The 12,800-nt window shown below is 40.5% G+C and overlaps 3 protein-coding genes across 3 annotated transcripts; all 3 read left to right on the top strand.

Annotated features, from left to right (window-relative positions):
- Positions 1–989: 989 nt before the first annotated feature.
- Positions 990–1,583, top strand: yyaP (Uncharacterized protein; the record flags this gene model as incomplete). Its single annotated transcript, XM_036638108.1, has 1 exon — positions 990–1,583. The coding sequence occupies one exon, from the start codon at positions 990–992 to the stop codon at positions 1,581–1,583; it is 594 nt and encodes a 197-aa protein (XP_036496047.1).
- A 2,470-nt stretch (positions 1,584–4,053) lies between these two features.
- ifgF2 (Festuclavine synthase II) lies at positions 4,054–5,067 on the top strand (the record flags this gene model as incomplete). Its single annotated transcript, XM_036638107.1, has 3 exons — positions 4,054–4,504; positions 4,556–4,752; positions 4,810–5,067. The coding sequence occupies 3 exons, from the start codon at positions 4,054–4,056 to the stop codon at positions 5,065–5,067; spliced, it is 906 nt and encodes a 301-aa protein (XP_036496048.1).
- Positions 5,068–9,783: 4,716 nt separating this feature from the next.
- Positions 9,784–12,015, top strand: CGCS363_v006257 (uncharacterized protein; the record flags this gene model as incomplete). Its single annotated transcript, XM_036638106.1, has 2 exons — positions 9,784–11,839; positions 11,894–12,015. 2 exons carry the CDS (start codon positions 9,784–9,786, stop codon positions 12,013–12,015), a joined length of 2,178 nt encoding a protein of 725 aa, XP_036496045.1.
- Positions 12,016–12,800: the final 785 nt, after the last annotated feature.

Genomic DNA, 12,800 nt, shown 5'->3' with positions numbered 1-12,800 from the left:
AATCTTGTTGTTCGCTCAATTAATTCGTCACTATGAAGCAACCATGTGCATCGAAGAAATTAATGATAGATAAACTACACAACTAGTCACCTTCTTCGGAAAAACTGTAAATATGACGCCAGGCGGCATCAAAATCACATCTGATGGCCATGTTCCCTTGGTACAGTCAGCATCGGGCTAGTTTGTAGCTTGAAAAGGTAACTTACTTACGGGAATTTCCTCAAGTCTGGGCATCTCTACCTTTGGTTTTCCTTTGTCTACGTTTTCCTGCACATCATTGGTTTTCAAAATTTGATTGGTCTGAACGCGCACGCGGACATGGTCCCTGAAGTATGAGGCCGTTGGATGGTGAACGCACGGAAGCGGAGTAGAAATTTGGATTAGTACCAATTCGACTCATCATGAGAGATGCAACTAGGAAGTAAATCTGCTCACATCACACTTGCTACTGGATTATTACAGAGAAACAAGAATCTGAGCCGATCATCGGCTTTGTAACGTCACTGCATCGGCCCAGTTTCACACGTCGCCCAAGGGTTACCGCTTGTGAAACGCTCAATCATTCCCCTGCCTAATACTTAGTCACCCAGCTGGGCCTCACCGAGCTCTCACCGCGTTCATTTATGGCAACCTGCCCCAAACCCGACGGCTCAATTCCGTCTCCCTGCAGGACTGCATGTAGGGATGCCGATCGTAGGCGTGCCTGCACAGTCTTCGCACTCGCACCTCAGCGGCTCGCCTCGCGAAGCGACGGATCCCGCGCGCAACAGGAACAGACGAAATGACATCAGAAAGCAACCGAATTGTCGGAAGTCCGTTCTCGTGCCAAGGGACAGGGCAGCGATCGAGTCACGTATGCGACCCTGAGGTTTCTGAAGCTCGATCTGACAGGTGATCTCGGACCGAGAGCCTGGCTTAAAAGGTGCATGCATCCGCGAATCTGGGGAACCGTTGGCCCACGATCAACCTAAATCTCATCTCGATTCACCATGAAAGAACCCACGCGCAAGCTGAGATATAATGTTGCCACCTCGGTCGATGGCTTCATTGCGCCCCCCGATGGGTCTACGGACTGGATTGTGATGGACTCAAACATCGACTTCGACGCGCTGTACGCGCAATTCGACGCGTTCCTGATGGGGCGCAAGACCTATGAGTGCATGTTCGCCATGGGCGAGCAGAACCCTTTGCGAAAACAACCAAAAGAAAATCTCACCGTCTTCAGTCGCACCCTGAAAGCGGAAGATCACCCCGCCGTGACGGTTGTGTCGAAGGATGTCATCGGGCACGTGGCGGAGTTGAAGAACGGCGAGGGCCGGGACATTTGGCTGATGGGCGGGGGCGAGCTAGCGGGCTTGTGCCTGAAGGCCGGAATGCTAGACGCGGTGGAGGCGGCCATCATGCCGGTCATGTTGGGGAAGGGAACACGGATGCTCGAGGAGGCTTCGCTGATGCCCCACGGCGGATTCAAGTTGGAGATGGTGGAGAGCAGACATCTGGACGCGAGCGGGATCGTTATGTGCAAGTACAATGTCAGCAGAGGGATGGCCTGCTCGCTTGGAGAAGCGTTGACATTTTGCTGATCCACGGATGGATAGGCTGAGCAGAAGCAGGGATTAAGACCCCACCCCAAGCAACGAAATCCCCCCACAACTGATAACGCGTCGCGTCGCGCAACCTGCATACTACATAATATGTATCATCCTAGTTAGCTAGGTTTTTCACTACTATAACGATCGAAATAAAATCTAAAAAAAATACTATAATATTTTATATACTTAGTTATACCCCTAATAACCTCACTAGTACTATTATAGCTATATAGGGTAGTTAGCCTGTTTTTATAGCTACGAGAGAATAAGGGGTATTATATACTACTATTTATAGCTATTTAAAAGGTGCTATATTAAAATATAAGTTAAAAGTATATAAATAACGCCTAAGTATAAAGTAGGAGTTAGCTCTAATAACTTAGGTTTTTATATAAAGCTCCTTAAGCTTTACGCTTAGCTATTAATATGTATAAATGTTTACTAAATATATCTTTTATGTTACTAGTGATATATAGCTACTTAGGAGGAAGTAGATAGAGGGCTTTTTATACTAAAACCTAGCTATTAAGACGCTTAAAGTATAGAAGATTAATACTTAACGCGTTAAAGATATTACTATTAATAATATTAAGTAGTTTTTTATGATTTTTAACCTTTTAGAGGTTAAGAAGATATTAATAAGCTTTTAATAGAATATAGATAAAATAGGAATTATAAAAGGGATATAAAAGGATAATTTAGTACTAAGATATTCTAGAAAACTTTTAATATTTATCTAGAGCTTTAAGGATTATATTTAGACGTTTATTATTAAGTATATTTTAGCAAATAAGTAAAGCTTACTTTTACTTATTATCTTTAAGGGTAAAACTATATAGTAATAGTAGTTCCTTTAGGATCTTATAAATTTTACTTTATAGTATTTTATATTATTAAAGAATAGATAGATATTAAATAGTATAAGTATTAAGTAGCTAGAGAAGGTATTCTTACTTAGAATAGCTTTAGAGGCTAAAAGATTATATTTTAAGCATCTTCTTATTATAGATAGCTATAGAAGCTATATCTCTAATAAGTTTATATAGAAATATTATATTAATAATGTTTATTTAGTATGCTTATTAGCTTATTTATTATATTTTATATAGCTGCTAGATATATTAGTTTTTTTGCTTCTAAAGGGGTCTTATAGATATTATTTAGAGGAATATAACTATATATTTAACTTAGTATTAATTAGTAAGTAAAACTTCCTCTAGTACTATTTATATATTTATAGTAATACCTTCTAGCTTTATATTATTAAGGTAAGCTAGAAGGTAATAGGTATATAGCCTATTAATATATTAAAGCTACTTATAAGTAGGTTTTTTTATACCCCTATAGTAATTAATATTCTAAAGGCCCCTATATAGCATAAGAAGCTAGTAGATATTATAGAGGGTTTTAAGAATAATATTATAAAGATACTAAAGTCTTCTATTAATTTACTATAATATAAATAGTTATTTAATAATAATATAAGGGGTAAAATGAGGTTATAATAACTTTAGCCTAACCTAGTTATCTATATCTTATTCCTAGAGAAAATTAGGAAGTAATTAGACCTTAATAATATAGTTACAGCTAATAACTAGTAGATTATTTATATACTTAAAACTTAGGTTAAAAAATATAAGCTAAAACTAAGAGGAAAAGTTAAGCTAAAACTAAATAAGTAATTTATAATTATTAAAGATATTTAGAAGAAGTAATAGGAGGTTTAGAACTATCTAATTAAGTTAGAAGTAGTATTAATTAATAGCGATTCTTCTAATAATAAGGAGAGTATAAAATTATATATTATTATTGCAGATTAATAGAGATATTTAGCAATATATTAAAATATAATTATTGTGGTGAGGGTCTAAATACATGAAAATTGCGTTATTAGTTGTGGGGGGATTTTGTTGCTTGGGGTGGGGTCTTACAGTTGACTGAGGAATACCCCAAAAGTTGCATTTTCAACCTCACGAATATCCAAAGCATGGACAAATTGATAATTCCGTATTGATCGCTATTGAAGCTGGTAATGATGACACGATCGATGACTTGCATGTTCATTTCTCGACATGGCCAATCCCGTGACAATTTGATACTGCCAGCACGTCAAAAAGGACTTTTGTACGATCCGTACCGCGCGATCACGCCACGATTTATAATCGAGGTCACTAAGGAACAACCTGAAGCCCGATTGTACCTCGAGTTTGTCAGTCTTAACCCGTCGGATAGATTGCGGGTCTGAAGGATTCTGGTCGCCTTCGATGACCGTGTGGGATAGGCATGACAGCGAGCTTAAGTCCGCCGCGGGCGATCTTCTTACCTCCGCTAAAACCCCAGTTACCGTGGTAGTATGATCGCATACAGCAGCATCTGGCGTCATATTAGGTAGACATCTTCCATCTCGTGTGCACCTTCACAATCGTTCATTTCACACCAACCCGCCGGGGAAAATCTCACCATGTCTCCCAACAGCAATCAACAGACGGTTCTCATCGTAGGTGGCACCGGTAAAGTTGGCCGGCAAATCACCAAGCTCCTGGCCAACACCGATACCCCCACCTACCAGTCCTCCCGGAGCGGCGCATCCACCACGGAGCCGGGGGCCGAAAATGTCAAGCCGATCGCCTTCGACTGGGCCGATGAGAAGACGTGGGCCGCGGCCTTGAAGTCCGGCGCAACAAGCGTCTTCCTCGTAGCGCCGCCCGTGCTCGACATGCTGCCCCCAATGCAGTCCTTTATTGACCAGGCGCGGCTGGCTGGAAAGGCCAAGCGGTTCATTCTCTTGAGTGGAAGTCCGATGGAGGCAGATATCAATGGCCCCGCGATGAGTCGGCCGCATGCGTACCTGAAGGAGCTTGGTGACAGGGGTGAGGTGGAATGGGCCGCGCTGCGACCGACATGGTTCCAACGTGAGTACAAGTCAACTGAAAAAGATGAGATGGATGCTAATGAAATGGCAGAGAACTTTGCTGAACAGCTGAATCACATCAATTCCATCAAGGACGAAAGCACTGTCTACTCCGCCACAGCAGACGGAAAAATTCCATGGATCGCGACCGAGGATATTGCTGCGTGCGCATTCCAGCTGCTTCTACAAGATGACGCACCCAACGACGAATATCTGCTGTTGGGGTCGGAGCTACTAAGCTACGATGACGTACGTGTTCAACAGGTCCGTTAACAGAGGCCATTGATGTCTAACTTTGGTGTTCAGATTGCCGAAATTCTAACCGAAGTGCTCGGTCGCAAAATCATACACAAGAACCTCTCACGAGAGGGGCTCGAGGATCGATACGTAAACTACGGCCTGCCGCAGGACTACGCGGAGATGATGGGTGCCATGGACACGAACATCAAGAATGGGAGCGAGAACCGGACGAACAGCGTCGTCCTAGCAGTGACTGGCAAGCAGCCGAGGAAGTTCCGCGACGTAGCCAAGGAGCTGAGGAATGTTTGGGCGACGGAATCGTGAACCGCTACGTAATTGGCGGGGTTGGTTGTGCCTGAAATGAAGCGTCTCGTAGATCTGCAAACGCTCGCGAGGTGAAATGCCCCATTCGCAGACAAAGATGTCTATTGTCTCGGAAATTATGCCACATGGAAATTTGACCCAGCTAGAAAACAGGGTTGGGAAATTGAAAAAAGGTTTTTGTTTTCAGTCAGCGACAGCTAGTGTCCGTTTCCAGCCGAAATGTTCGCACATGCTTGTGCGGGGGACCCGCGCTAGGTTGAAACAAGTCATGAGATCACAGGTACTAGTCCGCAGATGTGTAAACCTGCAGGGCGAATGGACCTCTTTCTTCACGCTCAATATTGCTCTAGAAGTTTCATCCTCAATTTGGCCATGAGATAAACCCTCAAACTCGAATGTCGTCAACATGGAATCCTCGTTCGTAGACATTGAGGATGATCGGCCGACAACCCCTGGGAACGGACCGGAGTCCGGCGGCGAGAGGCCGAATCCACTCACGTACCCGAAAAGCACCATGCCATTCAGTCAGGACCTGTTCGAGAGCCCAACAACAGAGTATCGCGGGTGCCCATTATGGGCATGGAACGGGACGTTGGAAAAGAAGAGGCTGCTGCGCCAAATCGACTACCTCGAAGAAATGGGCATGGGTGGATTTCACATGCATGTACGGACCGGACTTGACACCGCTTACATGGGCCCAGAGTTTATGGATCGGGTGCGGGACTGCGTCGACTACGCCGAGAGCAAAGGCATGCTCGCCTGCTTGTGAGACGCATGTGACCCAACGACGATGGGCTGGAATTGCTAATTCTCATTTAGATACGACGATGACAGATGGCCGTCCGGGGCTGCTGGGGGCAAGGTGATTGAACAGTACCCTGAACACAAGACTAAGCACATCTTGTTCACGCTTCATCCTTATGGGACTGTCGACTTAGAAGGGTTTGTTATTTGAGAACTGGTGATGAAAGCTGGCTGACATCCTCTAGTGAATGCTCTCCAAGTTCGGCAAAACCATGCCGAAGTGAGGAAGGATACCTCCTCGCGAAATTCTCAGTTACTCTGGATGAAAATGGACGACTCATATCAAGCCGAAAGTTGGACAATGAGGAGGATGCCGATCCTGGGGGTAGGGTATGGTACGCCTACGTCGAGCACAATCCGCCGTCACCTTGGTTCAACGGCCAGACGTACATCGACACAATGAGCACTGAAGCCATGGGCCGCTTTATTGAGAGCACTCATGAGGTGTACAAGACAGCGGTCGGAGACAGGTTCGGCTCGACTGTGCCGTGCATCTTTACGGACGAGCCCCAGGTTGCCATCAAGAGTCAACTATCCAGCCCTGACGGCCTCGAAGATGTCTTCATGCCATGGACGCAGGACCTGCCCGATACTTTCAAGGATGCGTTTGGCAGCGACGCCGACCTGATCAGCGGGATTCCAGAGCTTTTCTGGGACCTTCCAGGAGACACACCAAGTTTGACACGCTACCGCTTCCCAGCGCCTCCACAAGGGCAAGTAAATTAACAACGCAAATAACCTAACCAAGCAAAGTGAGGCTATCACTACCACCTAATCGATTAATTCGATATCCCTTAATTAAATTGAAATATTTGATATCTTATATTATTTATAGATTAACTAATAAGAAGCTATAGATCAGCCCCTACTTTAGTTTTTTAAGTATAATTAGTTACTAAAATATAACGCTATTAATAACTTATTAATTACTATATATAATAATAAAGATATTTAGATAGCCTTTATAATACTAATTAATACCTAATTAATATAAAACTTTCTAAGGAAGTAGAAGTTATTATAGTGGTTTAAATAATATAAATAATATTATAATTAGATACTATTTCTAAAAGTTATTTATTACTTTAGCTTATATATATTATTTATACTTCTTATTATTTTTTTTATTTTTAAAGTTAAGATATTAACTACTACTACTACCTCCTTATTAACTAATAATATATATATATTATTAACTATTATATGCCTATATATCTCTATATAGATTATAATTACTTTACTTATTATTATCCCTCTAAATCCTATAATTAATAACCTACTAACTATTATTATTAATAATAAATAATATATACTTAAAGTATAGCTTTTATATAAGAGAGGGTAAGGTTAATTTAGTTAGATTTAAAATTATAGTAACTTCCTTATTAAGGTTATTTAGAGATATATAGTAGGGTCCTACTAGAGTTACTAGTAATATAACGCTAAAAGCTAGCTAAAAGTCTTTAGTATTACTACTATATCTGCTTTATAAAAGCACTTACTATAGTATATTAACTTAAGCTTTTTCTCTATAATAATCACACTTTAATAAGGCTAAAGTACCTATATAATCTATAAGATCTCTCCTTAGTTAGATAAGGACTTTAATAGTATTCTAATATTATTATTAATAGCTATATCTATACTACTTTCCCTAAAGAGACTCTAACTTAGCTATATAAATATACTTAAAGCTAAAATAACTACTCTATATAATCTCTATATAGCTTTAATTATTTCTACTAACTTCTTATTTACTTACTTTAAGAACTCCTACTTCTAGTAAATACTATAGTATTATAGTATAGAGATTACTAATAAGATACTATAGAGTTATTTATCTATTTAGAACTATTTTAATAATATCTACTACTATAGTAAGAACCTAGTAATTAAAGAACTTCACGTAATAAGGTTAAAAATATATCTATTATTTAATTTATAGATATCCTTAAATATTTACGCCTTTATAGGGGTTATTAATTACTTTATTAATACTAATAGTGCCCTATAATCCTATCTTCTAGCCTTCTATTAATATTATAGTAATTATAGTAATACTACCCTTATAGTAACCTTTATTAATATTATTAACTACTATTATATCTAAGATTAAATTAGAGTGATTATCTTTAATAATACTATAAATAATAATATCTACTTCTAAGCTTTCTATAGAGAACTAAACCTAAAGATAATAGAGATAGACGTTTAAGCTTAATATATATAGTGTTATAGCTATATCCTTAATCTCTTAGCTTAAGTGTTCCTATTTAGTATTAATAAGGAGACTCTATATACTAAGTTATAGTTCTATAAGCTTAAAGGTTATAATAATAATCTAAAGTATTAGTAGTAGTTTAAACCTATTAGCTAGCTTTATAATATTATTAAATTTATTTAGTTATCCTTATAACGCTATAAATAGTACTAAAAGGCTATAGTAGAGGTTAATAAAGACTCTAACTTCTAGATCTTCTTAGAGTTACACTAAGAAGCCCTCTTTATCCTAAATAATAATACTTACTAGAATAGTATATATCTTATAATCTAGAGAGCTATAGAGAAAAAAACAGAGATTTAAGCTTTTATACTTTTAAATAATAATAATAATAATACTAAGTAATATATCTCTAAAGAAAACCTTCTATTCTTAGAAGATTAGAAAATTTTAAGTAAAATAAGTATAATTTTAGAGCTTTTTTACTAATAAATAAAGAGGTATAAAAGCTAAGGTATTAATAATAGTTATAGTTAACTTTAAGAGGTTATAATAAGTATAAAATATTTTTTTTATATCTTATTAACTAAAAGGACTATTATAACGCTATAATCTCTCTATTTATTAATAATAATACTAAAGATTAATTATAGTAGTTATAGAGATATTTAGGCTAAGGTTAATATAACTAATTTTATATATAAGCCCTCTTAACTTATATTTATAAAAACTAAATATTACTAGCTTTATAATTAGCCTTATAATTTAACTCCTTTAATAAGAAGTAGTAGTTCTTCTTCTATATTAGTATTAAACTAATATAGTAGAAGTTTTTTTTATATTATAATAAGATAAAAGAGTTATTATTATTTTCTATAGTATTAATCTTATATCTATTATTAGGTATTTTATACTTATAAGATATATAGCGTTATAAATACTAAGAGGGATAAGTTAATAAGGCTCTTAAAAGCTTTAGAGATTTCTTTAATAAGTAGTATTATTAATTTAAGCTAGAAGTAGTAGTATTAGCACTAGATAGGTAGCTAGTAGTTATCCCTATTAATATTAAAGCTTAAGATAATAATAATAGTTACTACTAGTAGTAAGTTAATAGCTAGTACTACTATATACTACTTTAGGTTAATAAGCTTAATCTCTACTTCTAAAACCCCCCTAAAGCTATTAATAATCCCCTTAAGTAGTAGCTAGACTACTTAGAGATATACTTAGTACTCTTTAAGCTAGCGATTAATATCCTCGCTATTCTTATAATATCTACTAACTATAAGAGGGCTTTTAGCTAAGCTAAGTTAACCCTTATATTATAGAAGCTCTTAATAAAGCCTAGTATTATAGAGAGTCTCTAGCTAATAAAGAACTAGCTAAAGAGGGGGGTTATACTACTTAATAATAACTTTAAGCTATTAGGAATAGTATAAATAGCTTTAAATAGGTATAATGTAGTTTTATATAGTAATTGATTTGTTTTGTTTGTATATTAGCTAAGTAATCAAAAACACTAAAAAAAAGAGCTAAGTTAATAAGTATAGGGGTCAAAATTGCTTTGATTGCCCTTGTGGAGGCGCTGCCGCTTCCATGACCACATAAGTGAGCGCTTCGTCACCTCGTTCCTTGAACTTCTCAGCACCTGGTGCAAGAAGAATAATATTCTTCTGAATGGTCATATGATGGAAGAGCCGACACTCCGACTACAAACAACCGCCCACGGCGAGGCCATGCGATGCTACCGAAATCAGTCACTGCCCGGAATGGACCTGCTCAACGACGGGGTAGAGTACAACACCGCGAAACAATGCACCAGCGTCGCGCGCCAAAACGGGATACGCGGGGCTATGAGCGAGATCTACGGCTGCACGCACTGGTACTTCAGCTTTGAGGGACACAAGGGCTGTGGAGACTGGCAGGCCGCCCTCGGCATCACGTTCCGAGTACAGCATTTGAGCTGGTACAGCATGGCGGGCGAGGCAAAGCGGGATTTTCCTGCGAGCATCAACTATCAGAGCCCGTGGTACAAGGAGTACAAGTATATCGAAGACCACTTCGCCAGAGTCGGCGTCGCCATGACCCGCGGGCGCGCCGTGACGCGAGTGGCCGTCATTCACCCCATCGAAAGCGCTTGGCTTTGTTTCGGACCGAACAACAGTGGCGATGACGAACTCGGGCGACGGGATCAGTACTTCGCTGAGTTGACGAACTGGCTGCTTCAAGGGCTGGTCGACTTTGACTTTATCTCCGAGACTCTGTTGCCCAGTCAGATCGGAGAGGATGTGTCTGCATCACTGAAAGTTGGCCATTGTAGTTACGATGTGATCATTTTACCTCAGCTGAGAACCATTCGCTCAACTACGCTCAGCATTGTCAAGAGGTTCGCCGCTGCTGGGGGCAAGGTCATTATCGCTGGTAATGGGCCAAGCCTAGTTGACGCCCAGGCCGTATCCCCGGATTTGAGCCTGGACATTGAGCCCTGTACGAAGTTGGCATGGGATCAGGCTGAAATATTGAACAACCTCTCCGAGAACCGGGATGTGGCCGTTGAAGTGAAGGATGGAAAGCCGGCACAAACTCTGCTTTATCAGATGCGTGAAGATGGCGAAGAAAGATTTGTCTTCATCTGCAATACGGACCGTAGCAAGCCCCACGATACCACGGTCAAGATCAAAGGCGACTGGGAAGTTGAAGTCTTGGACACATTCAAGGGCTCAACGCATCAGCTCAAGGCAGAAATTGACGGAGGCTGGACAGTCTTCGACCACAGGTTTGAAGGATGTTCCAGCCTATTGCTCCGTCTATCTGCAGTGCCAGCTGAAAAGCTCTCCTTCGTTGATGTTGCCGGCGCTGTGACTTTGTCACCACCAAAAGCGGAGTCAGTCGAGCTGAAACTCGAGGAAGTGGTGTTATCCGAGCCAAACGTCTTGCTATTGGACTACGCCTGCTACAGAATCGACGATGAGCCATGGGAAGACTCGAATCGCCAAGAGATTCTTAAAATTGACAACGAGATCCGGTCCCGGCTGCGACTGCCAGCAAAAGGCATGGCATGGAAACAGCCATGGAGTGTGCCCCCATCAAAACGCTTGCCAAGGGTCTATGTTGATCTCCGCTTCGAGTTCGAATCAGAGCTCATTATCAAAACACCTACCTACCTGGCGATGGAGAACCCCGAAAACGCCAGAATCACAATCAATGGTCATAAGCTGCCCGTGTACGACGCGAAGCTGTCGTGGTGGGTCGATGAGGACATCAAGACTGTGCCGGTGCCGAAGAGGGCCATCCGCAAGGGAAAGAACGTCATTGAGCTCAGCATGCCGTTTGGTGTCTTGACGAACCTAGAGAGGATCTACTTGCTGGGCAGCTTCAGCATAGATTTCAAGAACAACAGGCCGATTGTACGAGAACGCCGACAGAGTCTAGGCTGGGGAGACGTCGTCGCGCAGGGACATCCGTTCTACGCAGGAAACATGACTTACAACTGCAGCTTCTCGCTCAACACGCGGTCCAACGTCACCCTTTCGATCCCACATTTTGCCACGCCTGTGGTCAAGGTTCAATGGGGCAAGGAACAGAGCGACCACATCGCACTTCGACCCAGAGCTCTGGATCTAGGGGAACTAGATGGCGGGAGGCATGATATCACCATCACAGCCTTTGGGTGTCGGTACAACGCTTTCGGCCACATTCACTTGGCTGATGGAATCCCGGGATGCTCTCCCGAGCAGTGGCGGAGTAAGTAATCTCACTCAACAAAGTGCATTTGCCTTTTTGCTGACAGGAACAAAGCTGGCGGTGCAGCTTGGAGCGATGAGTACATGTTGAAGCCCGTAGGAGTGTTGGAGAAACCGTCCATGCGAGTCGAGCCAAAGGCCGATGCCGGCGAGGACTGGGTTGTACTGACTGAATAACGTAGAGGGAGAATAATAATAGCTAAGGTGCTGTCTAACGCAGAGATCACTATAATTTAAAGATACGTAGGCGGATAAAAGAATTTCACTGTCTTTTAGCAACCCCTACGCTGGTTCCAACTGTGAGATCTTATGGTAAGGTAGTTTGATTATGTGTCATCTCGATGCTGACGACAACTTGATGGTCTTTCCACTACATGTAGGTATTGGACGTGTACCGTCTGTCGAGGAAGATGCCTAAACTGTCCAGCTATAACTGACCAACTCTTATAACACGCTTTTCCATTGCCTGCAGTATCCTGAATTATCAAACACATTATTGCCTATAAGAACAGGGGATTAATTATTTAATTATTTAACCCCTAAAGAGCTCAGGCAGTTGCCTAATCCACAGCCCTATTCACTCTACAACCCCCTAGGCAATCAATCTATTGCTAAACAATAGAATTAGCCTGACGTATAATCAAAGTTAAGGTTAATACTAGAGAAGAGGGTTTAACATTTATTGTAAACTAACTATAACGTATATATAGTATTTATATGAATAAAACAGCTTAATTCCTTCTAAATTAGAGTTTAATATAAAAGGTTTTTTAAGGAGTAGATCCTAATATTAAGTTTATAGTTACAACGCAGCCCCCCCGCAAAAAGACTACAGCAAAATTCACCCTATACGCAGGCATAATTCTAGAAACACTATATAGGCACTTTAACCTATACCCTCTACTAATTAAGGAAAACAGTACAAAAACCCTATATATTCCTACTAATAAGCAAACCTTATA

The sequence above is a fragment of the Colletotrichum siamense genome, assembly GCF_013390195.1.
Source record: "Colletotrichum siamense strain Cg363 chromosome Unknown KSG_Cg363_contig04, whole genome shotgun sequence".
NCBI lineage: Eukaryota > Fungi > Ascomycota > Sordariomycetes > Glomerellales > Glomerellaceae > Colletotrichum > Colletotrichum siamense.
Note: the sequence above shows the minus strand (reverse complement) of the source record. Positions and strands in the feature narration are given on the sequence as shown.